Source organism: Apodemus sylvaticus, chromosome 18 (genome assembly GCF_947179515.1).
Source record: "Apodemus sylvaticus chromosome 18, mApoSyl1.1, whole genome shotgun sequence".
In the NCBI taxonomy this organism is placed as follows: domain Eukaryota; kingdom Metazoa; phylum Chordata; class Mammalia; order Rodentia; family Muridae; genus Apodemus; species Apodemus sylvaticus.
In genome coordinates, this window is record NC_067489.1 from 5,625,996 (window position 1) to 5,644,945 (window position 18,950).

At 41.0% G+C, this 18,950-nt stretch overlaps 1 protein-coding gene across 4 annotated transcripts in view; it reads left to right on the forward strand.

Moving 5' to 3' along the window:
• Positions 1-271: 271 nt before the first annotated feature.
• The window catches only part of Tnfsf13b (TNF superfamily member 13b), a 36,645-nt gene continuing 17,966 nt past the window's right edge, over positions 272-18,950 (forward strand). The window contains exons 1-4 of one of the 4 annotated variants that reach the window (XM_052162565.1): positions 272-930; positions 1,019-1,103; positions 7,230-7,322; positions 16,665-16,721. In XM_052162565.1, coding sequence (XP_052018525.1) covers positions 616-930; positions 1,019-1,103; positions 7,230-7,322; positions 16,665-16,721 — 550 coding nt within the window. In that variant the 5' untranslated portion in view covers positions 272-615. The remainder of the gene's footprint in view (positions 931-1,018; positions 1,104-7,229; positions 7,323-16,664; positions 16,722-18,950) is intronic. The other 3 variants (XM_052162564.1, XM_052162566.1, XM_052162567.1) reach the window with 3 other exon arrangements.

The following is an 18,950-nucleotide window of genomic DNA, read 5'->3' on the forward strand; positions in this document are numbered from 1 at the left end:
CAAGATGAGAGCCGAGAGAAGTTTGGGTGGAGTTCACTCATTCCGCCTTCTGTCGCTCCATTTCATCTTCCACTGGGGAGCTCTTAGCTTCCTTGTCCTGCAGCCAAATGCAGTTCAGGCTCAAGCAGTGAGCTTATCTGACTTGCACATTAATTATCCTTTATTACACCCCACTAGGCCTTCAGCGTCCCCTTTCCCCTTCCTTAGGATCCATGTGGCTCCATAGACAGTTCTGAAGAGCATGCTGAAGGGAAAGCACCTTGGACAAATTTGTCTGGAGTGAGTCAATCTGAACTCCGAGAGGCCCCCAGCCGCCGTGTCAGGGCCTCACATCTCCCACAAACAGGACCGTATTGAGATAGAATGACAGAATCTTACAAAAACTGAAACTGAAATGCGGAAGGCGGATTGAGCAATCCATGGAAGGCCAGAGCCAGAGAGCCTACTTCAGGGCTGCAAAGGATGCAGAAGAGAGAAAGTCAGGAGAGTGCTCCTGGGGGAGCCCAGCCCTGCTGTGCTCTGAGGGAAGCCTCCTGAGACACGGATGACAGGAAATGACCCGCTCCTGTGCTCACTCACTCCAAAGGCCTAGACCTTCAACGTGCTTCTCCTGGAATGGATGAGTCTGCAAAGACCCTGCCACCACCGCGCCTCTGTTTTTGCCCTGAGAAAGGAGAAGATATGAAAGAAGGATATGTTCCCTTCACTCCGCAGAAGGAGGGTGCCTGGGTTGGGATCTGCAGGGATGGAAGGCTGCTGGCTGCTACCCTCCTGCTGGCCCTGTTGTCCAGCAGTTTCACAGCGATGTCCTTGTACCAGTTAGCTGCCCTGCAAGCGGACCTGATGAGCCTGCGCATGGAGCTGCAGAGTTACCGAGGTTCAGCAACACCTGCCGCCGCGGGGACTCCAGGGTTGACCCCAGGAGTCAAAGTGAGTTCGCCCCTCCTCTGCCTGTGCAGGAGCCTCAGGTATGCCACTCCACTGCTGTCCAGTAACGACTGATTGCCTCTATTCCTAGCTCCTAACACCGGCAGCTCCTCGACCCCACAACTCCAGCAGACGCCACAGGAACAGACGCGCTTTCCAGGGATCGGAGGAAACAGGTACGTCTGGGGCGCAGCAGTTAGGAGCTGGGGCTGTGCTGCGCGCACCTGCAGCCGCCCAGCCTGGCCGCAGTGCGCGAAGCGCTTTGTATGGCTTAGTAGCAAATGCAATAAACTGCGTGGCGTGCATTGTCCTACACTGAGCAGGGTATGTGGACAGGTGGATGTCTGTGGTGACAAGAGAACTAGGGTGCACATATCCCTCACACTGAGGGTGTGTGAAAGGATCAAGCAGCAGAGCGCTTCCTGTCACCGCAGTCACGTGACCACCTGCCTCCCAGTCAAGAAGCCACTCCCTGGCGTTTACAGATTTCCCATTTCCCATGTTCCAGCCAAGTTCAGATGCAGACAGATCCTGCATTATGGAGGTTTACTAATATTTTTTAACACACGAACACACGCACACACGGTGAGGCAGGTGCAGAACACACAGAAATGGCAAAGACTGTAATGCACCCTTTTCATATGCAACTAATTTCCGTCTAATAATTCCGTTGTGGCTTCAGTGATTGTTGTCCATTCCCTAGCCGTTTGCAGAGTTAGGAGTTACTGAAATGAACTTTCTTTTCTTCCTTCTTCATGAGGAAAAAAGCAGCAATACCTGTTCGATAACAATACAATTTAACACACTCCTGCTGTTGTCTGCTTCTCTGATAGCCTCAGTTAAAACAAAAAAGCTATATAAACAACAAAAATTCTTGAATTGCTAAGTTACATGCCCAAAGAGTATGGAAATATTACATGCACTGCAGTACCAAAAATCTTGTACAAACCTGAAATATACTATATGTAGTGTGAGTTACCTTCTACCTTTTATGCTGAAATAATTACAGCATATATAGTACAATGTACACAATAAGAGCACATATGCCATAATGCATATGTAATAACAGTACATATGCTACAATGGATGGAATGATTATGTAGCATGTAATAACATCTATATATCATGGTATATGTAATAATAGCACACAATCACAATGCACAGAATGGTACAAGCAGTATACCCTGCTATATTTTGTTTCTTCTCTTACAAAGAGAAGGGGGCTTATGGGACTTTCGGGGAGTGGGGGGCTAGAAAAGGGGAAATCATTTGAAATGTAAATACAAAATATATCGAATAAAAAAAGGGGGGATTAAAAAACATAGAAGAAAGAAAAGCACAAAAAAAAAACCCAATAAGTACCTCACTGATTTCTTAGCAATTCTGTTAGTCTAATTTACTACTTGTCTTTTAAATAATAATTTTATTATTACTGTGACTGATACAGGATGCACAATTGCTTTTGTGTATCTCTTATTTCTGAGGAATTTTGCATTTGATAGAATCATGGTTTATAATTCAGGTTTCTGTATGCTCATTAGTATTTTCATTCTTGTACCTTCATTTTGGTACTTATATAGCTTCAGATAGCTTCTCAAGTTTGAGTGTGAACCCCATTCACTAATTAGAAATATGTTCACGTGTTTTTATTTTAGTTTCAATTTTATATTTTACAATTTGACATTGATGTAAATACTTGCACTGCATCTTGTATTTTCTTCAAACTTATATAGAGCCATTGTATGTTTATTGAGGAGATTTTTGTTTCCTCTGGTTTATCAAGTTAAAGCACATTTGCCCTGGCTCCCTAACTAGCAAGCTACAGTTCTCTTTCCTTGTCTCTTGTTCTGACTAAGTGTTCCTTTGCCCCTAACCCATTAACCCCATGTCTTTTGTTGTGGTAACACTTGTATACCTCTCACACTTGGATGACTTCCTTCCTTCTCCATCCCCCTTCAGGCTGTTGTCTCAAACGAAACTATGCAACTGTTCTCCATAACTCCTGTGCTAGTGACCTTGCGGCTTCGAATTCTTTATACACCTGATTTATGTGAGATAGTTTAGCACCGGCTTTATTCCTCTACCCATCTGCTTTGGGCAGACTGAGTAGTGGACATCAATACATAGTCAGTCAGGATGCCACAGAGGTCTTAAGTCATGTCTGCTACACTTCCAGGCTTCTAAAGGCTGGTTTCAAAAGGAAACCACAACTTCGCCATTCTAAAGAGGATATAGACTCATTTAAGAGCCTTAGGAGTAAAGAAGAGCAGAGAAATGATGTATGTCTTTAATTCCAGCATGTGGGAGGTAGAGGGAGAAAGGATTTTGTGAGTTCAAGATGCAACATTATCTTTATGGAAAGTTCTGGGCCAACAGGGCTACATAGGAAGAAAAAGGAGAGAGAGAGAGAGAGAGAGAGAGAGAGAGAGAGAGAGACAGAGAGAGACAGAGAGAGACAGAGAGAAACAGAGACAGAGACAGAGAGACAGAGATAAACAGAGACAGAGAGACAGATAGAAAAAGAGAGGAATACTAGTGTTAAATATCCTGTAATGATTTATTTTAAAAAAATTTCCCACTTGCATATTTTATAGATTTGTGATTTTATGCATCCAAATATTTCAGACTGCTGCAACTGGGAGAGGGAAATTAATTAACAATTTGTAAAATTTAAAGAACAATGTACTGTCAGTGTATGATATACATATATTTTCTTTCCATATATTTCCCCAATACTCATAATCCCAAGATGAGAAAGTTTTAGATATGAGTGTCAAGGAAAGGAAATGTCTTCTGTTCCTGGACAATTAAAGTATCAACTCTTATATACTATCAAATCAGGACATTTTATTTTGAATCAGGAAATTTTATTTTGTTATCAGTGACCATTGTGATTATCTAAAAAGTTATATGATAACACAAGGATTTTCTATCGTGGTTTAATAGAGTCTTAGTTTTTAATTGAGAAAAATTTATTCATTTTTGTAAACTTTTGTTACACATCTGGTTGTTCCGTTGTTTTCTTGGACTTAAAATAACCTTGGGGTGTTCCTTTTACTCTCAAAGGGTCCCCCGAGGCCCTGATTTGGGAGTTGCTTCTTTTTGTTTCTGAGTGACAACGGTAGAGGGGAAAGGCAGATCCCTGCGAATTCTTCAGTCCTCCAGCAACAATTAGTACTTTCACTTAATTTTAAAACTTAGAATTTTGGCATACTTTTTTTAGTTATTTTGAATTTGAATTATATTTTATTAAGCTTAGTGCATTTTAAAAGGTCTTTTTTATTACAGTATAATAAACAGAAATGTGGGGAAACCCAGGATTAAAGAATCGCCAAATAGCTTATCTTAACCACCAATTCACTCTTAATCCTTTAAATGTGTTTGGAAAGATTCTTAATAATAATAAAGAAAACTAAAGCAACATAATTTGAAAATATTACATAATCTGGTTTCCTTAAAACTGCCATTACACTGTCCTGTGCTTTGAGCCTTCACCAGCTACAATTTTATTCATTTCACAATCCAAATAAGAACATCTTTAGAGCCTAAGAAGGTGACTTCTTTCAAACAGCTTCCTGGCAAACAAAATTAGCCCGTCAACTCGGCTATTCTGGAGCCAAGGAAGGAGGGTCACATGATGAGTGACTGAGGCAGCTTAGTGAATCCTGCCTCAATCAAAATAAAACCAGGGAAGAGGAGGCAGCCAGTGGTCCAGCATCTGCCTGGCATGCACAGGATCCCAGGTCCAAGCTTCAGCATTTCCTTACTTATTAGTCAACAGGGAAAGTAAAAATACCTGTGTTTTATTCTAGAAAGAAAAAACTCTTTTCTGAGAACATTGTATCTATTATTCTGTGGATAACATTTATCAACGTGCCTGCAACAGTAGCGGTGGCAAAGCAAAGGTGGAAACGGGGACAGGTGGGAGACATAAGGGACCGCAGAGGGGCCCAGAGATCACAAGAGCAAGGATCAGAATCGTTTAAGATTCACAACGATGCAAGAATTATCTGTACTTTATCTCCAAATAATTACTGAACAACTTGGTTCAGTCTGCCTTGTTTTTTATCCATTTATCCAAATAGACTTCTCAGTTTGGAATCGGGTTTTGAGTTATACAGGGTTGCAAAGATAGTTCAGAGCCTTTGGGGATGCCTCTGCCTAGCCTCCCGTAACTATGTGGCAGCAGGCCACAAGAAGAAATCCAGGCTAATGTTCCTCTAGGAACTCAACACCAGCTGCAACTTGGGAGTTTAGGTTCCATCCAGGATGCTATACTGCATTTAACAATCATAAAATTTAGAAATTAGAAGATAACAGGGAAACTTAATACCTAATATTGTAATACGACTCTTTTCTTGGATAAAGAGACATGCCAATATTATTTTTGAGTGGCCTTTCTTGGTCTCCGTAATCCGATCCGAGGGAGGGAAAGCTGTGATGTCTTCCAAATTGGAAATGTTGGCTTAGTCTTTCCAGCATAGCTTGACCTACAGGCTGCACCCTGTCTGTGAGGAAAGCAGTGTAGATCTCCTGCCATTTAGGTGAACTTGACCCTCCTTCCAGGCATGGGTGGGCTCCTTCCTAGAACAGCTAGCTGCTGCTAGGTGACCTTTGACTCAGGCTTTGCTCATTTTTTCCTCCTCTTTTTCAGTGGTAAGACTCCCCTGAACCCTGCCCTGTGTGTGTGTGTGTGTGTGTGTGTGTATGTGTGTTGTAAGGGCTGGCATCTGTTCAGTTTCCAAAAAATGTCTTTAAAATTGGAAATACTGATCTGATAACCAAATATCTGAACCCTGTTCTGGTTGAGTTAGAAGTTTTGGGAAATAAGAGCCGGGAAGCCAAGCTAGTCAGTGGAGCCAAATGGAGCAGTGAGTCTGTTCCCTGGAGTCATCCATCATGGTGAGACACACAGAGAAAACAGCATGTGGAAAACAGTAGATAAGTCAGCTTTCGGAGTATGCAGGATGCTCGGGGACATCTTTCTAGCTCTGCCTTGAAACATCAGTATTTCTTCATGATTTTAGCTTTTGTACTTTTCGGACATGAATATTTATTTTCAAAATGACTATATAATTTCAAGTGATATGCTGTTGGTATTAATAATTCCAGGTGAGTTTTAAGTCAAATCGGCATGCCCTGGAGTCACTTGAGAAGAGAATCTTTTGAAGGATTATCTACTTCAGATTGGCCTGTGGTCATATCTCTGGGAGAGTACCTTGGCTCTTAAGTTATGGAGAAGACTCAGACCATTCTGAGTTTTACCATTTCATGGGTGGGAGGCTCTGAACTATGGGAGATAGACAACCACAAGCCAGCAAGCAAGGAAGTGTTCTCTCTCTCTCTCTGTCTCTCTCTCTCTCTCTCCCTCCCTCCCTCCCTCCCTCCTTTCCTCCCTCCCTCCCTCCCTCTCCCCCTCCTCTCTGCTTTCTGCTCTTGCCTGTGAATATGATGTCAGAGCTGCTTGAATTCCGACCTGGATTTCCTTTAAACAATGGCCTGCTCCATGCAATTGTAAGCCTCCTCTGTCAGAGCATTTAATACAGCACTATCAGTGAACTTGGGAGAGCTGGTAATATCTGTCTTTCTGTTTAGTTGTTTTTATTAGGTGAGCTGCTCCAGGCAGGAGCAAGTTTATCCAAGGAATGGCGTCCTTTAAAGGACATTTGTCTCTAAAGAGCTAGATCCTGGCCAGTTGGGCAGACAGCCATTGGATGGCATTGTGTAGTTACTCTGAAATAAATGAGAAAGGGAGAGAGAGAGGAGCCAATGTGGCAGAGTATGCACCCTGTGGACCTCTGCATAAAATTTCCCATTAGTCAAAAACATGGTTTTTATTTGAGATTAAGAATTGATGTATATTACCTAGAAAAAGTTGAGGTTTCATTAGTTTCATTCAGTATATCATGAACTTTAATCCTATACATACGTAACCCTGCTACCCTTTACCATCCTTATATATCATGTAACAGTTTCCTCTAAGATTGGTACATTCCCTCCTGCAGGAATCTCCCTAAACGGGAAGCTAAACATTTAAAATAGTTTCAGGAAGTCCCAGAAACTGATCAGATTCAGTAGACCCTTCCCTGCTAGAGTAAGCAATAAAAGCCGAGAGACCTTCTCAGACCAAAGGAAGCTATCCTGGTTTGAATATGCTTGGCACAGGAAATGGCATTATTAGAGGATATGGCCTTGTTGGAGTAGGTGTGGCCTTGTTGGAGGAAGTGTGTCACTGTGGGGGTGAGCTTTTAGACTCTCCTCCTAGCTGCCTAAGAAGCCAGTCTTCTCCTGTTTGCCTTCAGAACAAGATGTAGACCTCTCAGCTCCTCCTGCACCATGCCAGCCCGGATGCTGCCATTCTCAACATGATGATAATGGACTGAACCTCAGAACCAGTAAGCCAGCCCCAATTAAACATTGTCCTTTATAAGAGTTGACTTGGTCATGGTGTCTGTTCACAGCAATGCAAACCATAACTGAGACAGAAGTTGGTACCAGGGATTAGGATATTGCTGTGATAGGTCTAACCATGCTTTTGTTTGGAGGAATGTGTATTTGGGGACTTTAGAAAGTAGTAGGATGCTTTAATTGGTACTTAATGGGCCATCCTAGTAAGGATATGGAAAACATTAGTCCTGAGAGTTACTTGAACTGTGCAGAACTGGGTCAGGTTGTTTCAAAGAAGAATTTTAGTATGTGGCCTATTGACTGTTCTTGTGATATTTTGATGAAGAATGTGGCTGCTTTTTACTCTTGTCTGAAAAGTCACCTGAGGCTAAGGCGAAGAGATTTGGATTAATTGCCTTGACAAAGGAAGTCTCAAAACAGCCTGGTATAAATTCTGTTCTGTGGTTACTAAAGTTTACTCTTATTAAGAACATTTGGATGCAAAGGAACAAGTTGAGAAAGGGGGGAAATGTGTGGCTCAAGTATTAAAGGGGCGCCAGGAACAATGAATGGAACTGAAGCTCAAGCTCATGGAGATAAAGAGATTAAGGTTCTGTGCTCGTGAAGAAAGATCCCATCCCGCTAAGTTTATTATGTTTTTGCAGTTGAACAAGGGACTTGGTGATTGTTTTCATCTGGGCTTTTAATCTGGAATGAACTGCAATCCAGAAATGAAGAACACAACTGTGATAACAGATCTGTAAGTGGGAAGACACAGGCTTTTGATCCAGAACTTGAGGAATAGTGGTCATGTTTAGGCCCAGACACGGTGGTGCATACCTTTAATCCCAGGAGACGGAAGCAGGCAGATCCCTGAGTTCGAGGCCAGCCTGGTAAATGCCTTTAATCCCAGAACTCAGAAGATAGAGACATGCAGATCTTTGAGGTCAAGGTCAGCTTACAGAGCAAATTCAAGGACAGCCAAGTTTAATCAGAGAAGGAATTGGAAAACAGAAAACTGGTGATAATGTAATAGAACAAGAGGGCTATGTTCCAGTCCCAGTAAGCAGCCAAAAATCAGCACCTTTGGCTATGTGGCTCTGTCTTTAGTGTCAAGACTAGAAGGGACTACTGGAACAACTGATGCTAGTTAGCTAGAGTTAAGAAATTAGCAGTGATTAAGGAGAGACAATATCACTGAGGTAAAATCTTCTGGGAAGTGTTTTCTGAGCACACAAAGAAGCTGTGTTCCAGAAATAGCCAAGATTTTACCTCATGCTGCAGCTGAATTTGATAATGCTTAAGAATCACCCAGGTGGTACTGGCACTGAAGGTATGAAGGGGTCATGGAGAACAGCTGTGGCTTGGCACTGTGAGAAACCAGGGAAGGACACTGGTGAAGGTGCAGCCTCAGTTGCAGTTCATGGCCGAGGAACTGAAGGAGGTGCCAAGAAATTGAGGCTTGGCACCATGAAGAGAGCCTATGAGAAGATATTGGTGAAGCCTAATTGCCGTGGACAAGTCCAGTGTGTTGGAGATGCCAATACCATGGGATAACCACCAAGAACAGTGGAGTAGAGTCAACCAGAGCCTAGAGTACTACAGAGGGCAGAGCTGGAGATAAAGTGACCTCCTTTGGAGGAGCCCAGAAGTGCCGATCCCAGACACTGGACTAAATGAATTTTGCATTATGCTATGTTTAGGCATGGCCCCCATAGACTCATGTATTTTAACAAGCCTATGAGGGCCAGGGAGGGAAATGAGGTGGTTTGAATATGCTTGGCACAGGGACTGGCACTATTAGAAGGTGTGGCCTTGTTAGAGGAAGTGTGTTACTGTGGGAGTGGGCTTTTAGACCCTCCTCCTAGATGCCTGGAAGCCAGTCTTCTGCTTGCCTTCAGAATAAGTTACAGAACTCTCAGCTCCTCCATCGCTATTCCTGCCTGGATGCTGCCGTGCTTCCCACCATGATGATAATGGACCTCTGAACCAGCCGCAATTAAAGGTTGTCCTTTATAAGAGTTGCATTGGTCATGATGTCTCTTTAGAGCAAAGCAAACCCTAAGGCAAAAGCTGAGCTGCAAAGAAAATTCTCAGGGGAGAGAGGCAGCAGAGAAGACTCTGAGACCAGATCACCTGCCTGAAAGAAGCAGGAACCAACCGAGCTGCCAGGAAGAGGTTTAGACCAACTAGGGCACCTGGAAAGGACACTCTCCAACCTCTTGAGAAGCCTGCAGGCTGTGCACTGAACTCCAGGTTCCCAGCTTTGACTCTGTCACCCATGCTGGGGGTAGGATTTGGTGATGCAGATGTCTCTGAGTCATTTCTGCATTATAAGTAACCCCAATAAAAACAACTCAGGATTCACCAAGTTGGACTGTGATGGTATCCATACTTTGGTCTGTCATGGGTCCTTGATCTGGTGTGACTAGATGTGTGTATTGCATCTCCCCAGAAACAACAGTATGTGGGCTCTTTCCAAATAACTCCCCCTTTTACTTTTGTGTTATATGTGTTTGTGTGACTATGTGTTATATGTGAGTTGTATACATCATAACATCCTACCATATATATAAATGTAGATTTCACATATACATATTTATTATATTTAGCAAATATACATATTTATCTTCCTGATTCTGTCATATTTCACTTAATTTGACAATCTACCATCCATCCATTTTTTGAAAATGACATAATTTATTTTATGCCTGAATAAAACTTTATTTTAGATACATTCCACTTTTTAAACATTCATTAGATGGACAATGTAGGCAGTATTCCATAGCTTAGCTCTTATAAATAGGTGTACAATAAACATGAAAATGCATATTTCTGTATTGCATGCTGCAATAGACTTCTTTGTGAATATTCCCAGGGGTGAAAACACATTTTAGGTGAGCCAAGGAATTCCAGGGTCATTTGGAGGAACGGAACAAAGTTAGCATAAAGTTTATGATAATAAATTAGCAATTCAGTGTATATATATATATATATATATATATATATATATATATATATATATATTTGTACCAACCAATTAGCAAATAAACAAGCTCCTTCCATTTACTACAAAATACCTGCAAATTTCAATAGACTCTGGCTTTGATAGCACTACAAAATACATATTAGATAAGGGGCAGAATTATGGTCTGACTTCATTATCTGTCGGCTGTCCATTAGTATATATTCATTGTACAAAGTAATGACTGTCATAAAATCATTTTTCAATGAAAGCTGTGTGTTCTCCACGATTGACAGTGTGCCATGTTTCTGCTGTGTGATGTCTGTCTCCTTGGCAACAGCAACAATAACAAGACTAGTTGGTTATTTGGGGAACCAGTAATTATTTTCAAATAAAGATTTTTTACTTCCCAAGCAGGAACAGACTGCTTCTGTACTTGTCCCCACCATAGACAAGAATAGTTTAGTTGGGTTTGAGGAGAGATTATAGATTATAGATTTGGAAAAATGTACCCAAGATCCCAGCTTATGGGAACTAGAAAGAAACAGGAAGCAGAAAAGATGTTCTGAGCTGTCTAATGTTTATAGGATGGAGACCCGCCCCTCAATCTTGTAAACAGGGAGTTATGTGGGTGCTCTTCTGTTGCAGCATCTTTTTGAGTCTGGCTTTTCTCTGTCCTTGACATGATTGGCAAAATAATTGTCAGGGCACACTGGGAAACTGTGTTGCAGGAGAAAATCTTTATGTGTGACATTTTTTCTCATGAACCAGTCATAACCATGCACATTTGCATAATGGTTACTTTGTTTATATTAGACTTTGATTTGTTGAAATATTATACAGCCAACTAGATTCAGCTTGATATATAAAGCAACAGCACACATTAGTGGCTTCCTTCCTGTTTCAAATCACATGCTCCAATTTTCTTGATTAAAAAGTATGTGGATACTATATTGCAAGTTGTAGCTTTTAGATAGGGAGACAAGTTTTCCATATGAGTAACATTTAAGAGCCCCAACTAACACTGTGAAGACTGCTGGCTCTCCTCACAACAGTATTGAGGCGGGGCAGCTGTGTTCATCCTTCAGGAATTTTACTTTATAAACTACTGCACAGAGCCAATCTTTTCCTTTTAGATATATTATGTAGTTTATTATGAGTAAATGTTCTTGAGATCTAAAATGTGACCATTCTCAGATTATTCATCATGGTTTTGTATAGCACTGTGTCATGGTTTCTAGCAATACCTTCTTGTGGTTCAGTCTTTGGTGGGTTCTACTGCCAACTTAGCCGAGAAGAAAACTTTGTTAAACATTTCAGGTGTGGGAGGGGGAGAGGTATTTTTAAACCCATGAAATACTACGCACTATTAATGAATTTCCAAGTTGTTATCAACAGCTGGTTCTTTCATTAGACAATGGATCTCTAGGATGGTATGGCTGTATATCTACACTATTGGGCAATACTACAATTGTCTGAGTTTGGCTCACTGTGCAGCAAATCTTTTAATAGAAACTGGAAAAAGTTTAATGGTAGAAAATTTCAAATTTCTTAAAAGAAAAAAAATGTTTTCTAAAAGCCCCGAGACCTTCTTGACCCAATGCTACTGACGAACTGACTCATTTGGTGAATATACCTGAGATCCTGGTACTCAGCAGCCAGTTTGATAGCCTGTTTTCATCTCCGAGGAGCAATTCTTGCAACAAAATTTCTCTTCTAAGGGTTGTATTTCTTCTAAGGGTTGTATTTCTTCTAAGGGTTGTATTTCTTCTAAGGGTTATATTTCTCATGATACATGCCAAACTAATTTTTTTCAATGTGTAGGCTAGAGCCAAGTTTTAGCTCAGCCAAAATTAAATTATGATATTTTCCTACCAGTTTGGTGGTGGGTTTGAACAGATATGTTTGGTAGGACATGGATATTAGGGTTATGGCACTGTCCTACTGAGCTTAAAGAAACAGTCGTAAAGTAATTCCAATAGGAAGTTCTTGCACCTTGACTTTATTTCAGTTAGTACAAAATGCTCTACCAGTGTCCTCCTAGCGTGTTCCCAGCTATCCGACTACACTATGTTAAAAACCAGCAGTACTAACACTACTAACAGTGTTACTTTGTGGGTTCCTACAGGGCTATAGATTCTAAGATTACATCAGCATCACTTCATTTCATCATCAGGCTTTCGTGTGCATGCGCACACACAAGTAGGAGGGGGATTAATCGGGAGGAGGAGATGGCTTCATAGGAGAGGGCAGACGAGGGTGACAAGTGAATGTGGTCAGAGTCAGAATACATAGTATATTGAAAATGATTTTATGACAGTCATTACTTTGTACAATGATTATATACTAATAAAAAGCTTGATTGTGGTCTGGGGTCCCCAGTGGAGGAGTTAGAGAAAGGACTGAAGGAGCTGAAGGGGTTTGCTACCCCATAAGAAGAACAACAATATCAACCAACCAGACACCTCCCCCCCATAGCTCCCAGGGACTAAGCCACCAACCAAGGAGTACACATGGCTTCAGCTGCATATGTAACAAAGGACAGCCTTGTCAGGCATCAACGGGAGGAGAGGTCCTTGGTCCTATGAAGGTTCAATAGATGCCCCAATGTAGGTGAATTGAGGACAGGGAGGTGGGAGTGGGTGGGTGGGTAGAGGAACCTCCTCATAGAAGCAGGGGGTGGGGGGATAGGATAGGGGGTTTTCAGAAGGGGGAAAACCAGGTAAGGGAATAACACTTGAAATGTAAATAAATTTAAATAAATAAATAAATCTTTTTTTTTTATAAAGCTTGATTATTAGTTTTTTTAAAAGGTAGATGGAGGAGGGGTGGTGCAGGCTTAGATGGCCTAGAATGCACTGTGTAGAGCAGTCTGCCCTTGAATGCATAGAGATCCCTCTGCCTCTGCCTCCTGCATACTTTTTAATTTTTAATTTTTTAATGCATGCTTAGATTTATGATTTGCATTTGCAAAGGCATTTACTGCTTCTTGTGGTTCTCCTTACATGTCAGCAGAAAGGCCCTGCATTTGTTTCGGACCATTTTCTTTATTTAACAATTGTTGTTCTCTCCCTGGATATGTGTAGGTTTGACCTGATGATTCCAGGAGGCCTCGTTGACTTTGTAACCTCAGAGAACCTTATATCATATTTTAAACATTTTTGTTTGTTTGTTTTGGGTGTTTGTCTGTTTTCTCTTCCATCCAAAATATTCGGCCAAAAAAACTTGACTTTGGCTCTTGAGCAAATGAGAATTTAAACTCTTATTTCATCCTGGCATCTCTGAGAGTCTGAAAAAGCTGTTTATATTTCCTAAAGCCAGCCATCCAGCACCTGATTTTTAGAGTTCTTGCCAATATCAAGACAGAATACACAGAATACGCCTTAGGTTGGCATTTACCACTTCTGTCTGCCATTAAATCTTGGCACCTAGTTTCGTTTTCAGGCATGGCAAAAATCATATTTTTTTTAACCAAGTCACTATTTAATGTTAGAATTTTCTTAAATGAAAATTAGTTTAGAAAATTTTTATGAATGTAACTCTTCAAGTATATGGTGTATGTAAAAACCAAAGGACCTACCCAGGTTTGCATCAGTTCTCCAGGGTATGCCAGAGTTCCCAGTTTAGAGTTTCCATGGGATTGATTTCTGAGTGTGTGAATGAGTGGCTCTCTGGCTCCTGTGTCCACTCTTGGGTTCTTTTTCTTCTGTTGGTTTATCCTGTCCAAGTTCAATGTGATAGTATTTGTTTCATATTATTATATTTTATTTTGTTTTTTTAATGAATGAATGAATGAATGAATGAATGAATGAAAACCTAGCCACTAGGGTAAAGGTTAACAACTGAGCTGTCATTTATACCTGCTGGGAACAGGAAGATCAGTTTTCTCCAAAGAAGTGACCCCTGGGTATGTCAATCACTCAGAGTGGGCTTCAAGTCCAGGTGTAGTTGATGAACACTTAGTGGACACCACAGCTTTTTTGTGTTCTTTTGTTTGATTATTGTTGTGGATGGCCCTAGGCTTCTATTTTGATGCTAATTCCACTCCTGGGAGGGGCTGAAGATGAGGAGTTGCCTTGTGAACCTTCTTCCCCACCTTAACTTTTCTTTTTTTTTTTTTTATTCTTAGTGACTGATATTTATTTTTTTCTTTTTGTTTTAAAATATATTTATTTTCTATATTCTTTGTTTACATTCCAAATGATTTCCCCTTTCCCGGATCCCCCCTCCCCATATGTCCCATAAACCTTCTTTTCTCCATCCCTTCTCCAATCACCTCCCTCCTTTTTCTCTGTCCTTATATTCCCTTTCAATGCTAGATCAATCCTTTAAAAAGGGTCATAGAAAGTCTCCCAACCAAAAGAAGCACAGGACCAGATGACTTCAGTGCAAAGTTCTATCAGACCTTCATAGAAGACCTAACACCAATACTCTTCAAACTATTCCACAAAATAGAAACAGAAGGAACTCTACCCAACTCGTTCTATGAAGCCACAATTACACTGATACCAAAACCACACAAAGATCCAACAAAGAAAGAGAACTTCAGGCCAATTTCTCTTATGAATATTGATGCAAAAATACTTAATAAAATTCTTGCCAACCGAATCCAAGAACACATCAAAACGATCATCCACCATGATCAAGTAGGCTTCATCCCAGGGATGCAGGGATGGTTCAATATAAGGAAATCCATCAATGCTATCCACTACACAAACAAACTCAAAGAAAAAAAAACATATGATCATCTCATTAGATGCAGAAAAAGCATTTGACAAAATCCAGCATCCTTTCATGCTAAAAGTATTGGAAAGAACAGGAATTCAAGGCCCATACCTAAACATCGTTAAAGCAATATACAGCAAACCGGTAGCCAACATCAAACTAAATGGAGAGAAACTTGAAGCAATCCCACTAAAATCAGGGACTAGACAAGGCTGTCCTCTCTCTCCATATCTTTTCAATATAGTACTTGAAGTTCTAGCTAGGGCAATTAGACAACATAAAGAGGTCAAGGGGATACAAATTGGAAAGGAAGAAGTCAAATTATCACTATTTGCAGATGACATGATAGTCTACTTAAGTGACCCGAAAACCTCCACCAGAGAACTCCTACAGCTGATAAACAACTTCAGCAAAGTGGCTGGTTATAAAATCAACTCAAGCAAATCAGTTGCCTTCCTATACTCAAAGGATAAGCAGGCTGAGAAAGAAGTTAGGGAAATGACACCCTTCAAAATAGCCACAAACAATATAAAGTATCTTGGTGTGACTCTAACCAAACAAGTGAAAGATCTATATGACAAGAACTTCAGGTCTCTGAAGAAGGAAATCGAAGAAGACCTCAGAAAATGGAAAAATCTGCCATGTTCGTGGATTGGCAGGATTAATATAGTTAAAATGGCCATCTTGCCAAAAGCAATCTACAGATTCAATGCAATCCCCATCAAAATCCCAACACAATTCTTCACAGAGTTAGAAAAAGCAATTCTCAAATTCATCTGGAATAACAAGAAACCCAGGATAGCTAAAACACATTAACTTTTCAAATAAAGGCTTGAGCCAATGATTGGGCATGAAGAAAGGGGAGGAGCTACGGAGCCTAAGGGGGAAGGGAAGGGGAGGAGCTAAGGAGGATAAACAGAGAGGCCAGAGAAGCTCCTGGTCTGGAGAAAATGCAAGTTATACGGGGTAATATAGCTGGGAATAGAGTAGTGTAGTGGGAGATCTGCCCAATCTAGGCTTATAGCTTGTGTTGTTACTGAGATGAGATTTCTTTTACCGGGTAATTGGGTTGGAAAAATATAACAACAGGTAATGGCTTGCTGGGTTTTTTGCTTGTTTGTTGTTGTTTTCTGTTCAGTGTTTTGTTTCGTTGGTTTTGACGGGTTTAATTGGGTTTGTGCTTATTGGTTTTTGGTTTGGGTTTTTTGTTTGTTTGTTTTGTTTTCTCTTGAGAAAGATATTAAAGTTTGGTGGGTAGGGAGGGAGAGAGGATCTGGAAGGATTTAGTGGAGTGGAAGAATATGATCAACCTGTATTTAAATGTATTAATTGTTTTATTTTAAATAATAAAAATATAAAGAAGTCAAAACGAATAAATCTGCTTCAGAAATATTTCAATGGAACAGAGAGTGGATGGTACAGATAGCCTCTCACTGTGTTTCCAAAACACTGTGGCCTAGCCTTGGGTGTCAAGAACTCTGTGTGTTTAAAGGGGGCAATTTCACAAAGATGCCCGCAAGGCCACCATGCTGCAAGTGGTGTGAAGCTGAGAGTGCTCCTTGTGACAGAGAGTTAACTATATCTTTGTGGCCTTCTGGCTTCTGCCAATAACTAAAACACTGTGGTTTTTTGTTTGTTTGTTTGTTTGTTTACTTTTCAGTCATTCAAGACTGTCTGCAGCTGATTGCAGACAGCGACACGCCGACTATACGAAAAGGTAATGACCGGCCGCCGTCTGTGTCCACTTAGGATTCAGTCCAGTGTGGCTGATGCTTGTAAGTCTCAAGCCTAAGGTGGTGTTTGATCTGCAGATCCCAGGAGCCACCCTCCAGAGTTCTTACAACAGGAGTCTTTTCAAACCAACTAGGGAACAAGCACACAGACTAGTATAATAACACAGAAGTACATGACCTCCGATTAAATTTGAGATAATCAGAACCCATTGAGTTTAGCTTTTATTGTTCGGGGAAGTGTTGGCTTCTACAGAGACACATGGCTGTCTTCACGTGTCTGCCTGTGCTCCTTGGCTGGAGAGTGTCTCAGGGGATCAAAATGAGGCTGCCTTGTCCTAAAAGCTGTAATTTTATCAGGTTTTAATGTCCAGTGAGAACTTAATGATGGATTATTTCATCTTCAGAGTGGAATGCTTTCAACTTGATTTTGATTTCCTGAAGATTTGCTAATTTTACTTTTAGAAAGAAAAAAAGTAGTTTCTCTAATAGTAGCCAGACACAAAAATATACTTTTCACCCCATTTCCCAAATAACACCACCCACAACTTTGAGCCAGAGGAAGGGCAGAGCACTAGAACTCTTCTGACAGACTCCTTAACTTGCTGCTCCTTCCAGAATTTCAGAGGACTCCTGAGGCTCTTTACCGCATCGCTAACCTTGATGGCCTCCGCCAGAAAATACTTTCTCTCCCTAATTTGGTCCAGTTTCTCATAGATTCGTGTAACCACGCTACTCTCTCATGCAGTGGCACCCTGAAAAACAAACAATTGGGAAACATTGATGCATTACAGTGCCTGACAAGACAAAATAATTGGTGAGCAAAAATGTTCAAGGAAGGAAAGATCCAGCCGATTGCATATTTTATCTGCAGTGGTCTTTTCATTGGGGCGCATAGAAATGAGCAGCATTGCAGCGACTTTTTCATACAAATGTAACATTGTATTTTCTTGGGTCATAGTGACTTTTTCATACCAGTGTAACATTGTATTTTGTTGTATCACAGTGACTTTTTCTTGTGAGTGTATCATAATACTTTGTTGCTATCACTCTGCTCTCCGATGCCCTGCCCCTCTCCCCTCTCCTGCTTGAGGATCTGCTTCCTCCCTTCTGTTTTCTTACCACAGGACCACATGTTTTCCTTACACTTTCTACAGACCTCCTCCTTATTCATAGTCTGCTACATTTGGCATGCATGCACACACATACATATGAATATACATGCACACATGTGTGCTTGCACACATACACACACATACCACAATCATTCTGTATTTGTCTTTCTAGGTCTGTGTCTCATTTAAGACAGGGACCTCTAGTCCTACCCATTTTCCTGTGAGTGTAAATAATTTCCTTCATCTTACAGCTGTATAAAATCAAACTGTGTATACACACCACACTGCCCACTTATCTGTTGACATATTTTATTCAGTTTACATACAATGACTGAATCACTGAGAATATTGGAGTGTTTGTATTGAAGATGTGTGTGGGTTTTATGTTGACTGAGTTTGACCACTAATAACTAATTGGGAGGAAAAGGAAAGGGAAAAGGAAGAAAGCCCATGAATTGCCAAGTAAGCACTGCACAGGAACATCTGGGAAGTAAGGGAAGCAGAGCCAGCGAGGGCATGGGGACTTCTGACTCCTCGATTCCCAGCTGCTCACACGTGAAGGCCAGGGATGGACAAGCAACTTAGGAAAGATAGCAAGTGCAGGTTGGCCTTTGCAGTGAGTCTCTGGTTATATTTTGCATTTATATTTTTGTACATTAATTTTAATGGTGTTAAATGCCAAACGATTACCAGGCCATCTGAGAAACTATAATTCCTTATAGCTTTTTGCTTCCAAAACCATGTTTACAGCATTCAGTCATCAACAAGTGATTTTCTAAGAATAGAACTCAAGCAAGAAAATCTGCCTAAGGACTGAAGACAAAATTTAAAACAATGCTTGGAAAAGATTTGCTAGACACATTTTTGTTTTGTTTTGTTTTGTTTTGTTTTGGATTTGGTTTTTTCGAGACAGGGTTTCTCTGTGTAGACCAGGCTGGCCTCAAACTCAGAAATCCACCTGCCTCTGCCTCCCAGAGTGCTGGGATTACTGGCGTGCGCCACCACCACCCCCGGCGCTAGACACATTTATTAAAAGGGAAAACAAACCTAGATCCATACAAAACACCATATCCTCTATGTTTTTTGTGCTCTGGGCACAGG